The sequence below is a fragment of the Meleagris gallopavo genome, chromosome 21 (genome assembly GCF_000146605.3).
Source record: "Meleagris gallopavo isolate NT-WF06-2002-E0010 breed Aviagen turkey brand Nicholas breeding stock chromosome 21, Turkey_5.1, whole genome shotgun sequence".
NCBI classification, from domain to species: domain Eukaryota; kingdom Metazoa; phylum Chordata; class Aves; order Galliformes; family Phasianidae; genus Meleagris; species Meleagris gallopavo.
Genome location: NC_015031.2, coordinates 8,522,805 through 8,537,082, shown reverse-complemented (window position 1 = coordinate 8,537,082; position 14,278 = coordinate 8,522,805). Strand labels below are relative to the sequence as shown.

Below are 14,278 nucleotides of genomic sequence, written 5' to 3'. Positions count from 1 at the left end.
AACACAAGGACATGGGTACAGGTTCAACACATGCTTGACAGCAAATGACAACCAAAGACAAAAACGTTCCCTTCTTAACAAGGATTGAAGCAAAATCAGTGTTTTATCCCTTTTAAAGGCTAAGGGGGAACTGCTACTCACCATTTGTTCTGATTTTTCAGCCTTGTCTTTAATATCCTTAATTTTACCAAAGAGTTGCTGAATGGCTTTCTGGGCTTCTTCCAGGGCCTGAAAAAGAAACAAGGTCAGAGTGGAAAGAAAACTCACAAATAGTTTTCACCTTTAAGAATGTACAGCTGTTCCTCACAGCATCCCAGGCTGTGGGATGGCAAGGGGAGCTGTTCTGTTACAAAGAAAAGATCATCAGCACAACAAAAGCCAACCTACAACAAGGTGTAGGGTGGGGTTTCAGCCCGAGTGGACTGGTGCTTCCATAACCACTTTACAACAATGCTCTGTAAGATCTGATTGAGATATTCCATGGAAGCACTGTGGTGATACGATCCATTGGGGTTAAGGTTACTGCAGTGCACATCCACTCACTAAGCGTGGAAAAATAAGTAGAGCTTACTCCTGATCAATATGCATTTAGAGCAGGGAAACGAAACCTCTGAATAAAAGCTCTACGCTCGATCAATTCTCAATCAAAAATACACAACATACAGAGCACAGACTACTGTTAGCAGGATGTCATCCTGCTGGAAGACCAACGCCTCTTCTGCTGATCCCATGCACGTGAGCAAAAGCAGAAGTTTTGCAGGACAGCTTTGCAGTACTTACGGAGATCTAGCATGGAAAAGAGCTGGTTTGGATTTTTGTGCTATTTTCCTGCAAACTTCTGGTCCCCCTCATGCAGCCGTGGTGCACCTGCCCTTATCCAGACAGCACAGATCCATGTGGACTCAGGGAGTGGAGCCACACATCCAAAAATCACACGTTCACAATCTGCTTTCTGCAGTAACTCATCCCATTTTGCTTTCCTGCTCTGATAATGTTTCCAGCTTCAGTTCCACTTTGTTTCCCACTGTTAGGAAGGCTTCTGTCCCTCCTTTTCTACCCAGCCCCATGACCAGGGTTATGGTGCTAGCTGCAGCTCCTCCAGCAAAGATACATAACACACCTTCCTTTAAAAACACATCAGCAAACTATCTGCCAGGAGGTTTTGTTGGAATGTAGCTGCATTACAATAAAAAGTCTAAAAGCTGGAAACACTTGATAATTCATTTTCCAGAGGAGGAAAGTCTCCTCTGAAATATCTTCTGAATCATGTCAAAGTTAACACTTTATCCATTAGTGTCACACAGCTATCGCATGGCATGTTCAATAAGCTACAGGGACAGCTCTATTAGAAATGAACACCACTTCTCATTTGGCTCCAGCCTGGCCCCCTCTTGGAATAAGGTTTTCTATCCCATTTAAAGGCATGTGAATTAAACACAAACCAAAGAATGGTCCTTTCAACATATTTCATGCAGCCTCTGTGCTCAGTCCCAGCCCCTGGCTGCAGCACATGCCTCTGCAGGCCACGGAGCACGCAGCACTGCTTCTCCCAGGGTCTGAGGAGGTGTGCATAAAGAAGTCAGCTCTGTACCTGAGGCACGTGGTCCTCCTGCACTCCAGAGGAAACGAGCACATTGCCTCCGGCATGCTGAGCAAACTGAAACAGGGTTTTGTTCTTGTACACTGAAAACTGCCAAGAGAAGGCAAACTGGTGTCATCACCTGGTCCTGACACTTGTTGCTTTTACCTCCTTACAGACGCTGGAAAACACAAAGGAGATGACATGTGCCCCCTGTGCAAGCAGCACAGCCACAATGTGGGGAGAGACTGATGCATGCTGTGTGTGCATCTCAGGGGAGGGCACGCATTCCTACAGCTGCTAAGAAAAACAAAAACCACACACAGAACCCAACAGAGAACTTAACAGGCTGGAGTAAAGACTTATGAGAACTGCTCATAAACACTCATTTCATCTCTTGAAACTTGCTTCCAAAGACTTGCCCAGCCATCGAGACATAAATCTGCAACTAGTTCAAGGGGCTGCTCTCGTGAATGAGCTGCACATTTCTTTTTTTTGAGTTAGAAGAAATTAGTCCATCAATGTGCTTGCAGGTTTTTTTTAATGTAGTTTATAAAATAAAGATGAAAATATTTTTCTTGAAGCATCCATTGGATTTGCCCAAAGTAACACTGCATGTAAATCCCTTTTTCTCAATCAGAAGGGCACTGTCAGATAGATCTGAGGGGAAGCTGAGAAAGAACTGCAAGTGTTATTCAGCTCACAAAGCCTAATTAAACTTTGTAATGGTTCTTCTTTCAGGAAACCAATGAAAAATGTTGGCTGCAACATTTCAACTGCAGCATCTGAGAGTAAAATACTGCACATGTGGGAAGGAAATAAATTACACCGTTCTGCTGAGTGTGAAGGTAGAGAAAAGCAAAGAGAAAAATCACCTCATATTTGATCAGTGGTGCTCCTTACTCAGGGAGAAGGAATCGACAGTCTAAGGAAGGAAAGCAGGTCTAATTCTTTAAGGCACGATAAAGAAGTGTTTTTTGTTTTTGTTTTTTTTTTACTTTATATAAATTTATTCTCTTGCCTATAAAAATGAGAGATGGGAAACTGCAGATGTGTTAAAGACCACACTTTATATTTTGGTAAGAATGCGTTTCCCTTCCAGTAAAGCCACACTCTGCTCCTGTAAAGACAGTGAATCACAAATGTTAAAAGGATTTTGTTACAGCTTTTGTTTTTGGACAGAAATTCTAAAGGCAGAACAATACCAAGAGAATAGGAATTGCTCTCAAGGACAGAACTGGTTTACATGATGAAGAGCAGCAACCAGCTTTGCTCTGTGGTTTGACGCAGGCTTTGCTGTGCAGCACAATTTGTCTCCTCGCCCTACATGTAAATTGATGGCACTCCCAGCTGACTTACAGAAGTTATTGCACTTCCTTTCCTAAAGCATCTCAAGGGCTGAGGACTACTAATAAACAAAGAGATACACAGATACGTCATCACCCATGGTTATATGAAACGAGGATGTTGAAATTAGGCTTGCCATGTACTGAACAACATCATATGACTCTAATCAGCAACTGAGCCTGCAAGCTACAATTAACCCAGCAGCATTATTTATGAAACCTGATGCAACCTCTGCACTCCCCAAGCGCCCAGCAGCAGCTGAGGACAGCCCTGGCAGGAGCCTGCTGCCCACAGAGGCCACAGCTACTCGTCCCAGGGCACCCAGCAGTGGTACACTGAGGAAAGAGGGCAGCAACACAGCAAGAGGCTGCAGGGAGAGCATGCAAGACAAAGCAACAGGCCATGGGCTTTCTGCTTTTCTCCTGCTCTGGCTTTCTTCAGCCAGTTCTTGGAGTGAGGAAGAGGATCCTTCCATTTCATGTGATGCACTTTTACCTGGCCCCGTTTCTCAGCCACTCTGTGTTAATGCAACGAAGCTCCCCTGCTCCTGGGTTAACAGCAGGGATGAAGAGCAGAACACTGAGAAGTTCACAGAGGAGCTGGAAAGTCCACTTGCACACAGCCCAGGTTAGGCAGGCAGACACTGAGCTCCACAAGTCATCACATTCTGTAAAACAGCAGGGAAAAAGCACAGCACACCAACCAGCCACAGCTCTTTAAACCTCTTCACCCTGAGATGCAACAGGAGCAAGCCCATCAAACACGCTACAAAACAGTAGGGGAGCAAAGGTAGAGCATGAATCACTAAGAAAAAACTGCCTACAAAATATCTTCATTGGCACTGACCCAAGCAGTTCTGAGGGCATCATTTCTTGTGCTATCTTTCAGCTTGATCTCCCAACCAGCAAAATGGGGAAAATAAATAACCTGAGTGAGAGGTGGGAAGAGACTGAGTCTAACAGTGCAATGCCAACATGAACTTTAATTCAGTATTTCAAAGTGAAGCTCCTTTGAAAGTTAACCTTGCAGTGATTTACAGCCATAGCAACAATGGCCAAGCCAAAAAACAAAGCCTGAGTGATAGCCTGCAAATCCCCACAGCTCTGCAGGGGAACACAGCCATGGTGGCTGTCATCCCAGTGGCCCAGGTGTCACATCATGGAGATGCAGCACTTGAGGACACATTTATTGGGCGCGATGAGGTGATGGTTGGACTTGATGATCTTGGAGGTCTCTTCCAAACTTTACAATTCTATGATCCCCCACTGTCCCCAAGGCACAGCTTCACCATCTGCCACCGTGCTGTCCCATCCCTCCCAGCCATGACTGCATGTCCCTGCACTGGAGCAAGACAACAAAGTGCCAGGAGTCACACAAACAGGGCAGTTAAAGGAGTGTTATTACCAGATGTCATTCATTCAGAAAAAGAGCACATTTTCAGCAGCAGCTTGCTTGCTTAGGGAACTCTGAGATTTAGGACTGAGTCAGCTTTGTTCAGTCCCAGTAACAGTTAAAATACCTTGATAGCTTCCATATGCTCACTGGTGGTGTTCTAGAGACACGCTCCTTTTATTTGATTCTGGCCAATATATATTTCAATTGGATGTCATTACTCACATCAGAAAGCTGCCCTCTGCTAAGTACTTTATAGACACTTGACACATCTGCCAAATTCACAGCATCCAAATGAATTTTTAATGTTACAAATTGGGCTGTGGTCAGAATGCTGAGAATTTAATGCCTCTGGATTGGTCCCCGCTCCTGAACACAGTGTATTAATGCTCCTTTCATTTGCTGCCACGCTTACAGCCCTGATCAATGAACATCTCTGGACCATGACTGAAAACAAGTTCCCATTCCCAACTCTCAAAAGAGCCTCAGCTGCAGAGATTTCAAAGCGACTCGTGCTTACTGTGACCAGACTCCTGATTTGTGCCACTGAAATCTCATACAAAGAGTCTCTCCAGACTGAGAAAGGGTGGAAATTCATTTTTATTCTCAGCCTGATTTCATTTTAGAGAAGACTAAGTTTCACAGCTACGGATAAACCACTGCAGCTCTAGCTGTGGCACTCAAGCAGAGGGGCTGGTCCATGGGAGCTCTGACAGCACACAGACAGCCAGATGCTTCCCTGGGCAGACAAATCTGATGGGCTCAGCACCCCTGGCTTTAATTTTAGCAAATTTCAACCCTAGGACTTGATCAAATGCTATGTAACTACCACAATCACCACTAAAGAATACAATTTTCTGTCATCAGTTCTAGTTCTAACCACTAATGCTGCACTAAGGATGCTTTAAATCAACAGATTATGTCCAAGACTGCACCAAGCTTAAAATTGCTGCTTTTGTCCCTTCACTTAACCCCTGAATCATGCTTAGAAATCAAAACCTGTGCTCAGAACAGCCGCACAAACGCTGGCAGACAGGAGGTGTGAAGCAAGAGGTGATACCTCACATAGTGCTCAACTCCTGAACACACATCAAAAATAGAAGATGACAAAAAAAAGGAAAGAAAGAGGTTAAAATTAAAATGAATAAGATCCACAGTAACACAGAACCTCCTGCCTGTTGTCAGGACTGCTATTTCCAGGCTGGATTTCTCACTTTGCTGGCAACCAAACCAAACTGGGCTGTGGCACAGCCCAGCCTCATTTTGCAGCTTGCACTGTCACAAACAAAACGCCTTTTGCCTGCACAAAACGTGACCTGGTGCCCAGCCCTGGTGGCAGGGCAGTGACACGGGCATGCATCACCTCCTGACTTAGGAGCACAAGGCAAGGTCGTGCTCAGACCTGCCTTGAACTGAGCGTTGTGGCAGATGGCAGAAATTCTGCCCGACCTCTCTGTGCAGTTGCGGATGCCAGTTTTAATGGCCAGGAGCCAGGAGGATAATAAGCAGCACTATTTCTTCTTGGCATGCCATCCACCTGAAATCCTTTTCAGTAAACATGTTCTGGGCTAGAAAAAGCTCCACGCCTCTTCAAGGGGAAGGACATTGCCCAACTGTCACAACTCACTAGGGAAATGGCTGTAAATGATTCTCACTTTTTATTCATTTTGGCAGCTCAATTTCTGGTGATTATTCACTGGTTATGAAAGAACATCAGGACTTCAGTTGCTGGACTGGAATCTGAGAGAACCTGTGGTGTGACTTTTCCTTTTTTATATATAAAATGACACAGCAATTTAACCTCCATCCATTCATCACCTTAAAACACACAATGAAATCTACCTTGTGTTTCAGAATAGAATCAAAGAGCCACTAAGGCTGGAAAAGACCACGAAGATCACCAAGCCCCAACACAAACAGGTGGGGATGGAAAGGGACCTGAAGCAACAGTGCTGCTTGCTAAGCATGGTCATGCAGTGCAGGCACTGCACAAAGACAGCTCTGCCTACTGCTGCACCCACCAGTGGCCACGTCAGTAAGAACTTGGGTAGCCAGGCTGACACCACCAGAAGGGGAGCACCATTCTCCTGCTGCCATCCTCAGCATCTGCACATCGCTCTTTTCCTGCTCGCCACTCATCTTCATCTCTTCTTTCCTCTCTGTATCAGTTCTACAACACGTTTCCTGCTTGCTATTAAAACAAGAAAGAAGTATTTCCCATCATTCCATCTATGACCTTGTCAATCCCAATAACCTGTGGGCATTTCTCTATGCCAGGCACATCTCCTCCTTCCACAGAGGCTGCAGCACACAGGACTGCCCGGGACTCTGCACAGCTGCAAAGCTCAGACATGTTTATTTTTACATGCAGTGAGGGAGGACAGCAGTGGTTACCAAAGTATGGGATGACTAATTAAGTCGTCTACTGCTGTGCTGGGTTCAGGCTGGGCAGCAAGAATATATTTGTATTCTTTAACCACAGCAGCTGCCACCTCTTTTCTGCGCCGTTGTAGTTCAGGAAAAAACAACTTACTGTTCTCATGGAGCAAAGCAAAGAAGCAGGAGCCAAGCAAAGCAATCTGAGCTATCAGCTACTATCTTCAGCCATGAGAAACACACGAGGCTTTCCCAGCCCAGGGCACTTCCACTTCCTCTTCAGCACTCTGGTGTAGCACTGACTAAGCCAGAGCCCCCATGCACCAGGATATGCAAAGTGCTACAAGGCGTCTGGGGAACGAGCTGCAGTGAGAGCTGCTTGGCCCTGCAGGGCTCAGGCTGTTGGACTACGTGGTCCTGGAGGGTTCCTTCCAGTGGATCCATTCTATGAATGGCAAAGCTTTTCTTTAGAACAGTCCTTCCCTACTTAAATGCAGTCAGTTGGGTGTACAAGTTAGAAAGGGAAGGTGGCCCAGAGCCAAAGGATTTATTATTATTATTATTGTTTTAACATTCAAACTGTAAAGCCACAAAATCAGAGGGGATGCTAGAATTCCCCCTAGGTTTTCATTTCCTTCCCCAAACGGACTGCACAGAAAGCTGCCTCACCTTTGCTGACGCAGGCACCTGTGTCTGGCTGAGCAGATACAGCCAAGGGTTAATGAAGCTAGATGGCAAATGCAGAGACTGCTTGTTACAAGGGCAGTGCATGATAGGTGAAGCAGCTTCAGCCAAACAAACAGCACAGGCATGTCAGCAGCTGTCAAAAAAATTACGGCCAGGCGATGCAGAAGGTTCAGCAATAAACACAACTAAAGAGTGACAAATAAAAACATACCGAGCGCGTTACACATCCAGTGGAAAAATCTATGGGAACTTTTTATACTACGCCCTGGGGCAAAGAGGAAATTATGCCACAACAATAAGAGCTCTCAGCAAGGTCAGCTCAGACTCCAGCTTAGCAGCAGAGCTGAGAAAAACCTCACTGAGGGAAAACGGGATAGTGCTGGCTCCCAGAATCTGCAGGCTGGAACCATGGATTGCTACAGCAGAACCATGGCAGCTTCTGCATTCCCAGCCTCTCCCAAGGCATCAGAAATAGCCCAAGTCTGGGACTCCCAAGGAAAATGCTGTTACACCCTGCAGAGGAATGTTCCACCCACAACTGTTGTTTCCTCCCATAAAAGGATTATTAGTGAGTTAATTTCTGGAGTTCACAGTATTGTCTGCAGACTTCTCCACTGAAATATCTCACCAGGAAGGGGAAGCCAAACAAACCAGACTATTTTAAGGCTCCTGCACTCGGAGGAAATTCTAGGGCAAAATTTCAAAGGCAGATGCTTTGAACTGAGACACATTACACTCCACAGAGACAAGAGAGCATTCCTGTCTTTAGAGCCACTTAAGTAACTCTTTAGGGCCACATCTGTTTGACTTTTTTTTTTTTTTTTTGGTAGATTTAAAAGGTGCTTTTTCTAACACCTAAATGCTATTTGATACAAACACGTGATGAAGACTACTTGGGAAACTGTTTAAAACTTAAAGACTAACGATAAAAAGCTGCTCTGGCATCCTTCCCACACCAACATTCACCTCCCAGACTTGCTTCCTCGTCTCACCCCAGAGATGGGACACAAATGTCACCCACTGCCACACCACCAGCACAGGGGACTCAAACACTGGCAGTGCAGGGCCTCAATCTGCAATGAGGATTTTGAACTCACTAACCCTGAGGTCTCTTTTTGGTTAAGGAGCACAGAGAGCACGTTCCCACAGCTGCATTCCAAATACTCACCGCTGGGCATGATGGATTCAGATTGCTCTAACTGGGAGAACAGCACACAGCACTATTCAGACAGCTCTGCATCTCAATTATCAAGCAAAACACCACTTTGCTCCAAAAAGCAAGGTTGGGCTCCCCTCTCCTGGACAGCTGTGAAGGTGCAGCTCTCAGCAAGGCTGAAGAAAGCTACATTGCTGGCAGCTTTGGTAAACGACACTCAAAGAGAATACAAATTGTTATAGGCTAAATAGCCTTGGTTTGTCTTCTAGGGACCTGCCTCGTATCACTGGTTTCCTAATATGCTATCAAAATTATATATAATCCCAGGGATTTGGGCAGTACTTGAACCAACAGCCTGCATGAGACTCCCAGTCCTCCATTTGGCAGTTCAAGCTGGCAGGAGATGGAAAATCCGAGACTGAGTGCCCTGAATCAGCTTCTCTTCCATGGCATGTGCTCTGCAAGGACAGTAGCTGCTTATGTGTCCAGTTTGGGTGCCCCACACATACACAGTGCTGGCAGGGCACAGTTAACACAGACAGCACAGAAGGAGGCTTGGCAGGGAATCTCTCCTGGCTCGCTTGGGCTCAAACAGGAACTGTTTTGCTGTCCTACCCCTGCATCTGAGATTTAGGTTTCCCTGGGAAGTCGGAGATCAAAAGGATGTTTACAATAACAGTACTACTTCCCCCCCCAGACAAGTACAGCTCCTTCAGCTCTGATACCACGCAGCCAGATAACTCTGATTACCATTTGCATGGAACAATGTTAGGTGAGAACATCACTGAAGGCAAGAGGTATTTGCAAAACACCTTCCAGATCCAATCTCTCAATAACCACACAGCACTCTGAGCTTAAATAGCTACAACAGCAAGGTTCACGGGCACTTCTGTTCACAGCACAGGTTTTCAAGGAAAGGATGGATTGCACCATTTTGGGGTCCCAGTCTGTCAAGGAGTGGAAATATGTCAAAACACAGGAATAGCTTTTTTCTTTTTGGAGTACAGAGCTGCACAAACAGCCCCCTGGAGGTCAGCCAACGATGTATGTTTTAATTTCAGTTGCTTCTGTTCCCCATGCAGTTTCTCATCACTTCCTGCTCTGCCTTAACGTCCAGTCTGCACAGAAATTATTCCTTCAACACAACAGACTTTGTAAGAAGGAAAAAAAGTGAAACTGGAGCTGGTGCTATCACAGGAAAAGAACAAATATTCTACTCCTTGCTGCAGTAGCAATTGGTGTATTGCTGGAGAAGCCCTTCTGAATAGGCAATGACCATCCCAACCCAGCAACTTATTCTTAAATCCAGTACTAAAACATAAGAATCATTGTTTACACAGAAGAAAGGAGAATGACGGATGATTCAAGACATTAATATTCCTGGTCTGAACAGATACAGGAAATACAGATGCACCAAATGATACCTCAAAATCCAATATCACAGGGTCCAAGCTCAGTGTTCACAAACACCACAGCCATAGCTGTGCTGGTCAATACCATACACTGAGCAAACACACTTGTCAAGACAAAGACAAATGAAAACCTGGGAGTTTAATAAGATACGCAGGATGAACTGGCAGTCAGTCATCAAGCTTAGTCATAGCAGCCCAGGATGCCTCAGCAAACAGCCTAGTTAAAAGGCAAAATATCCTTTTATTGATTCTTACTCAATAGCAAATGCGTTTTTACCTGTTTAATCCAGTTAGTTTATAATTAGCCACATAATGGCACAACTGCAAGCCTCCTGTTTGTTGCTCTTGCTTTTTGAAATTGATTTCTTATTTGCTTCCCTTTGCAGGGCAATCAGAAAGCAGGTTAGAACAGCTGCTTCCATGAGCACCTCAGGAAGTCAACAGAGCAAAAGGCAGCAGAAACACCCCCCTCGTGATGAGAGCAGGTTTCTGCTCGCCAGAGCAATTCTCAATGCAGCATCACAAGATGAGAACCACTGGCTTTGCCTGAGATGAGGTGCACGTACCTGCCTGCCATCCTGTCCCACGTTGGTCTGCCCTCTCACTACAGTTCGAATGCTGTCATCCAACTTCCTGGACAAAAAAAAAACAACAACCTATCATGTCAAATCCATTCTCAATATGCTCGATCGTCTGGGAACCTTGAGAGTTACAAAAGGGATTAAAAAACAGAAAGTTGCTGTTACCAACCAACACCAAACTCATATTTCTTCCTCCCTCTTTCTCTCTGTGGGACATCAATATCTTACACAATTTGAAATTCCTGTTGCAAAAATAAAAGCCCATTACCTAACTTAATTGGAGCTTCTAGCATTTCTCCTCCCTTAAGCAACACTGTTCGTTGTTCCTTGTCAGTTTCAATTTCTTTTTTCACATAGTAAAGAGCAGTCTCAATTCTTTCAAGTTGGCAATGCCAAACTGCACAGAAAATCTAAGGGTTTTTTTCCTGCTGACATTTTATACTTACAGTATGAATAACAACAATAACCACATGAAAGGAGAGTCTTTAACAATTGCTATTGTGATCTCACAAACAAAATAAATTTCTCAGCAACCAAATATTCTGGACGGTTTGTCCTTCCAACCTCCAAACTGTACTAAAATTTGGTACCTGTTCCTACCCAACTCATTGCTTTTCAAAGGTCTACTTTGCAAATCACCAGCTAAAATAACCTGAAGGGACACATTACAACAAGGAGCAAAATACAAAAAACTACAATTAGTGACATAGTTTTGTCTCTTTCTCACTCTATTAGACTTGAGGTTGATCCTGTCTTTGTCTTTTAAGCAAATTAACACCAATTAGGCTACAGTATAGGCTGTACTTACGAAGCCTTGGTGGCAACCAGACTACTCCATCTGAGATGCAATGAAATGAGAAACACTTACCTTATTTTCAATCTGATTTTGTTGACAACTTCATCGATGTTTGCCAAAGACTACAAGAGGAAAAACAAAAAAGAACATTACAAGGAGAAAACTTCTGACCCACATCAGCTGTGACACTTCACCCTTTCTTATGCACCACACTTTACAAAAAGGAGAGCGATGATTTTTACAGCTGGAGAAAGAGACACAGAACAATTTAGCAGCAGGGTGTCCCCGTGATTCCTGCTGTGTCTCAGCAGCTGTCCTGAAATGCTGTGGTGACAGTGACCTCCAGTGGGCAGCACAGAGCTCTGGCCTTCCCTGGCCTCCTGCTGAACCCAACACCCTGCACTTGGGTGCAGGAGGCTGCTGGAGATACAGGAGGTATTACTGGGAGGAAAAACAGCACTCCACTGGCAAAGGGAAAAAGGATGAGGCAGCACCACCAGGAAACTAAACAGAGACTGCTGGAAGCCAAAGAGGCAGCTTCTGCAGAGGGTCTTAAACATGGTAACACCTGCAATGGAGCTGCCTCCCAGTCTAGCCTTCAGCTGGGAAACACCTCCTTTCACAACTGCCCTGGGGCTGATGTGGGGAAGACCAAGGGTGGATAAAGGCCCTGTGGGCATCTCACTCTTTACATCTCAGAAGAAGAAACAGGTTTCAAACACGGATGACTCTTTGGTGTCATCCCACACCCAACAACTGTCTCATTTGGTGAAAAATACTGAGGATTCTTAACGATTAATACACAGCAAGTTATGAGATGCACTGCCAAAGTACGTACAGAAAGCTAATTTTGCCTACAGATCAAAGCAGAATTTTTACTCCAGCAAACGCTTTGCATATAAAGAAACTGCATAATGAGTGAACATCATTAAAAGCTAATTTAAGAAATGATTATTGCTATAGTATTCCTACACACAGTAATGTTTAGAAGAAAAAGCTGAGATATAGGTAGGTTTCAGCCAGGTTAACCTTCAAACTGAGGAGAGGGATGTGCTGTGAGCACAACTTACTTGCTCAGTGGGAAAGAGAGTATTAATATACTCCACAGCATTGAAGTCTGCTCTGTCCAGGGGGTCTTGGCTGGGAAATACCTGAAGGGTGAAAGGAGGGAAAAAAAAAACACAATCAACAACACATCAATTTTAGTTTTTGTAACTTTATGGAGTACCCACTGCTTTATGGAGCACCGCTGGGCAACAGCACCATTCTGACAAGGCTGCACAAACAGCAGTGCAGTGCTCTCCAGGGGTCCCAACCTATTATAGCACCTCATAACACAGAGATATGCACATGCGTGCTTCCAAAGCCAGCATAAGCATAATCCATCACGTACAAGAAACTCCCAGGACACACGAGCCATTAATTATGCATCTCAAAGCATTCCAATGCTTTTCTGTTGTCTGGAAGTGGCAGCCCTGCTGAGGCTTTGCCCTTCTCTCTGCCTGAGCTTTGGGGGCCCTGTGATGACAGACAGGGGAGTTTGTAGTCATGTAATGCAGAACACGATAAATTGAGAAATGGTTGTGCAAGTTGTCCAGAGACTTTGGGTTTGCCGCCCTCACGTGAAAAAGGAGAGAAACAGAATCTGCTGAGTGATCCCTGCTGCCCATGAAAAGGGAAGGGAGAAGCTGTAGTGCAAACAGACCTCGTGTGTCCTCAGAACAGCTCAAACAATGCCGATGCAGCTGTCAGGCTTTGTTTGCTCTTTGTCCCCACACACTAAAACATGCTGCATTCCCTTCACTGGTACCGTATTTATTATATGTCTACAGAGCCATCAGTTCTGCTCTGTGAGGCCAAAACCACACCCAGTAAACACAGCAGCCCTCTGCAGGCACTCAGAGCCTCCACAAAGCCCTGTGCCCTGGGCACGTGCATTGTTTACACTGTATGCCTTGTAGAGAATAAAAGCAGCGTTTTTATGAGGATGCTTAAAAGAGAACCCCTATCTCTGGGGGTGTTTCAGAAGCGTGGGGATATGGCACTGAGGGACGTGGTCAGAAGGCATGGTGGGATGGGCTGAGGTTGGACTTGGGGATCTGAAAGGTCTTTTCCAACCTGAATGATTCTGAGATTTATGACCTTACACAACCTACTGACGGAGTATTACTGTCCCAGCTGTCCAACGCAACAGCTGTGCAGCGGCCAAAGAGAAGCATGAACCTCTTAAGTACACACGAGGTTATGCCTGAGTGAGGAAAGTGCTCTGACATCAGCCTGTTCTAAGAGCATAGACACAGTACCACAACCAGCCCTGCTCATCCCAAAGCTCCACAAGCATTAACAGCAGCTGAAGAAAGAAGATGGAAGGGAGATAAAAGCCAGCAAGGATTTAGCTCTCAAAACACAGACACCAACGTTGCCAGCAGCCAAACTGGCTGGGGAAGCTGCTGCTCCTACATCTTCATCACAACCCACCAACCAAAAACACTGCCCCAGGTTTGCCAGCATGCTCCCGCTTTGCTGAGCAGAAGTCAGCAGGTGCTGCCCAAAGCAACGTGAGCAACACTCACAGCAGGACTGGAACACTGGGAAGGACAGGAAGCAATGGAAGGCGTTGCCACCCTCAGCAGGCCCTTCATTCAGCCATCTCTGAGGTAAGAACTACCCAGCAGCTCACTGCGAGGTACGCCGACCCCACAACAGACGTGTGATTCGAGCCGCAAGGGTCAGAGATGCGGCTCCAGGGACACAGAGCGCACCGCAGGACACGGGGCTGCCACACGCAGCGCTCACCAAGGCCAAGGTCAGCCTGAATTTGGGTGAGCCGCAGCCACTCGGCTTAAAAAGGCACTGAGAGCGAAGCTCGGCGTTACCAAGAGCCTGCCGGCCCCCAGCAGAGCGGAGCCGCCCCTCACAGGCCGCTCACTGAGGCGGGGGCCAACAGCGGGA

At 45.7% G+C, this 14,278-nt stretch overlaps 1 protein-coding gene across 1 annotated transcript in view; it reads right to left on the bottom strand.

Annotated features, from left to right (window-relative positions):
* Positions 1–10,558, bottom strand: part of VPS53 (VPS53 subunit of GARP complex) — a 45,268-nt gene extending 34,710 nt beyond the window's left edge. The window contains exons 1-2 of the mRNA XM_031556464.1: positions 10,516–10,558; positions 142–228 (exon numbers count right to left, since the gene is read on the bottom strand). Of these exons, the coding sequence (XP_031412324.1) occupies positions 142–144 (3 nt within the window). The 5' untranslated portion in view covers positions 145–228; positions 10,516–10,558. The remainder of the gene's footprint in view (positions 1–141; positions 229–10,515) is intronic.
* Between the last annotated feature and the right edge of the window lie 3,720 nt (positions 10,559–14,278).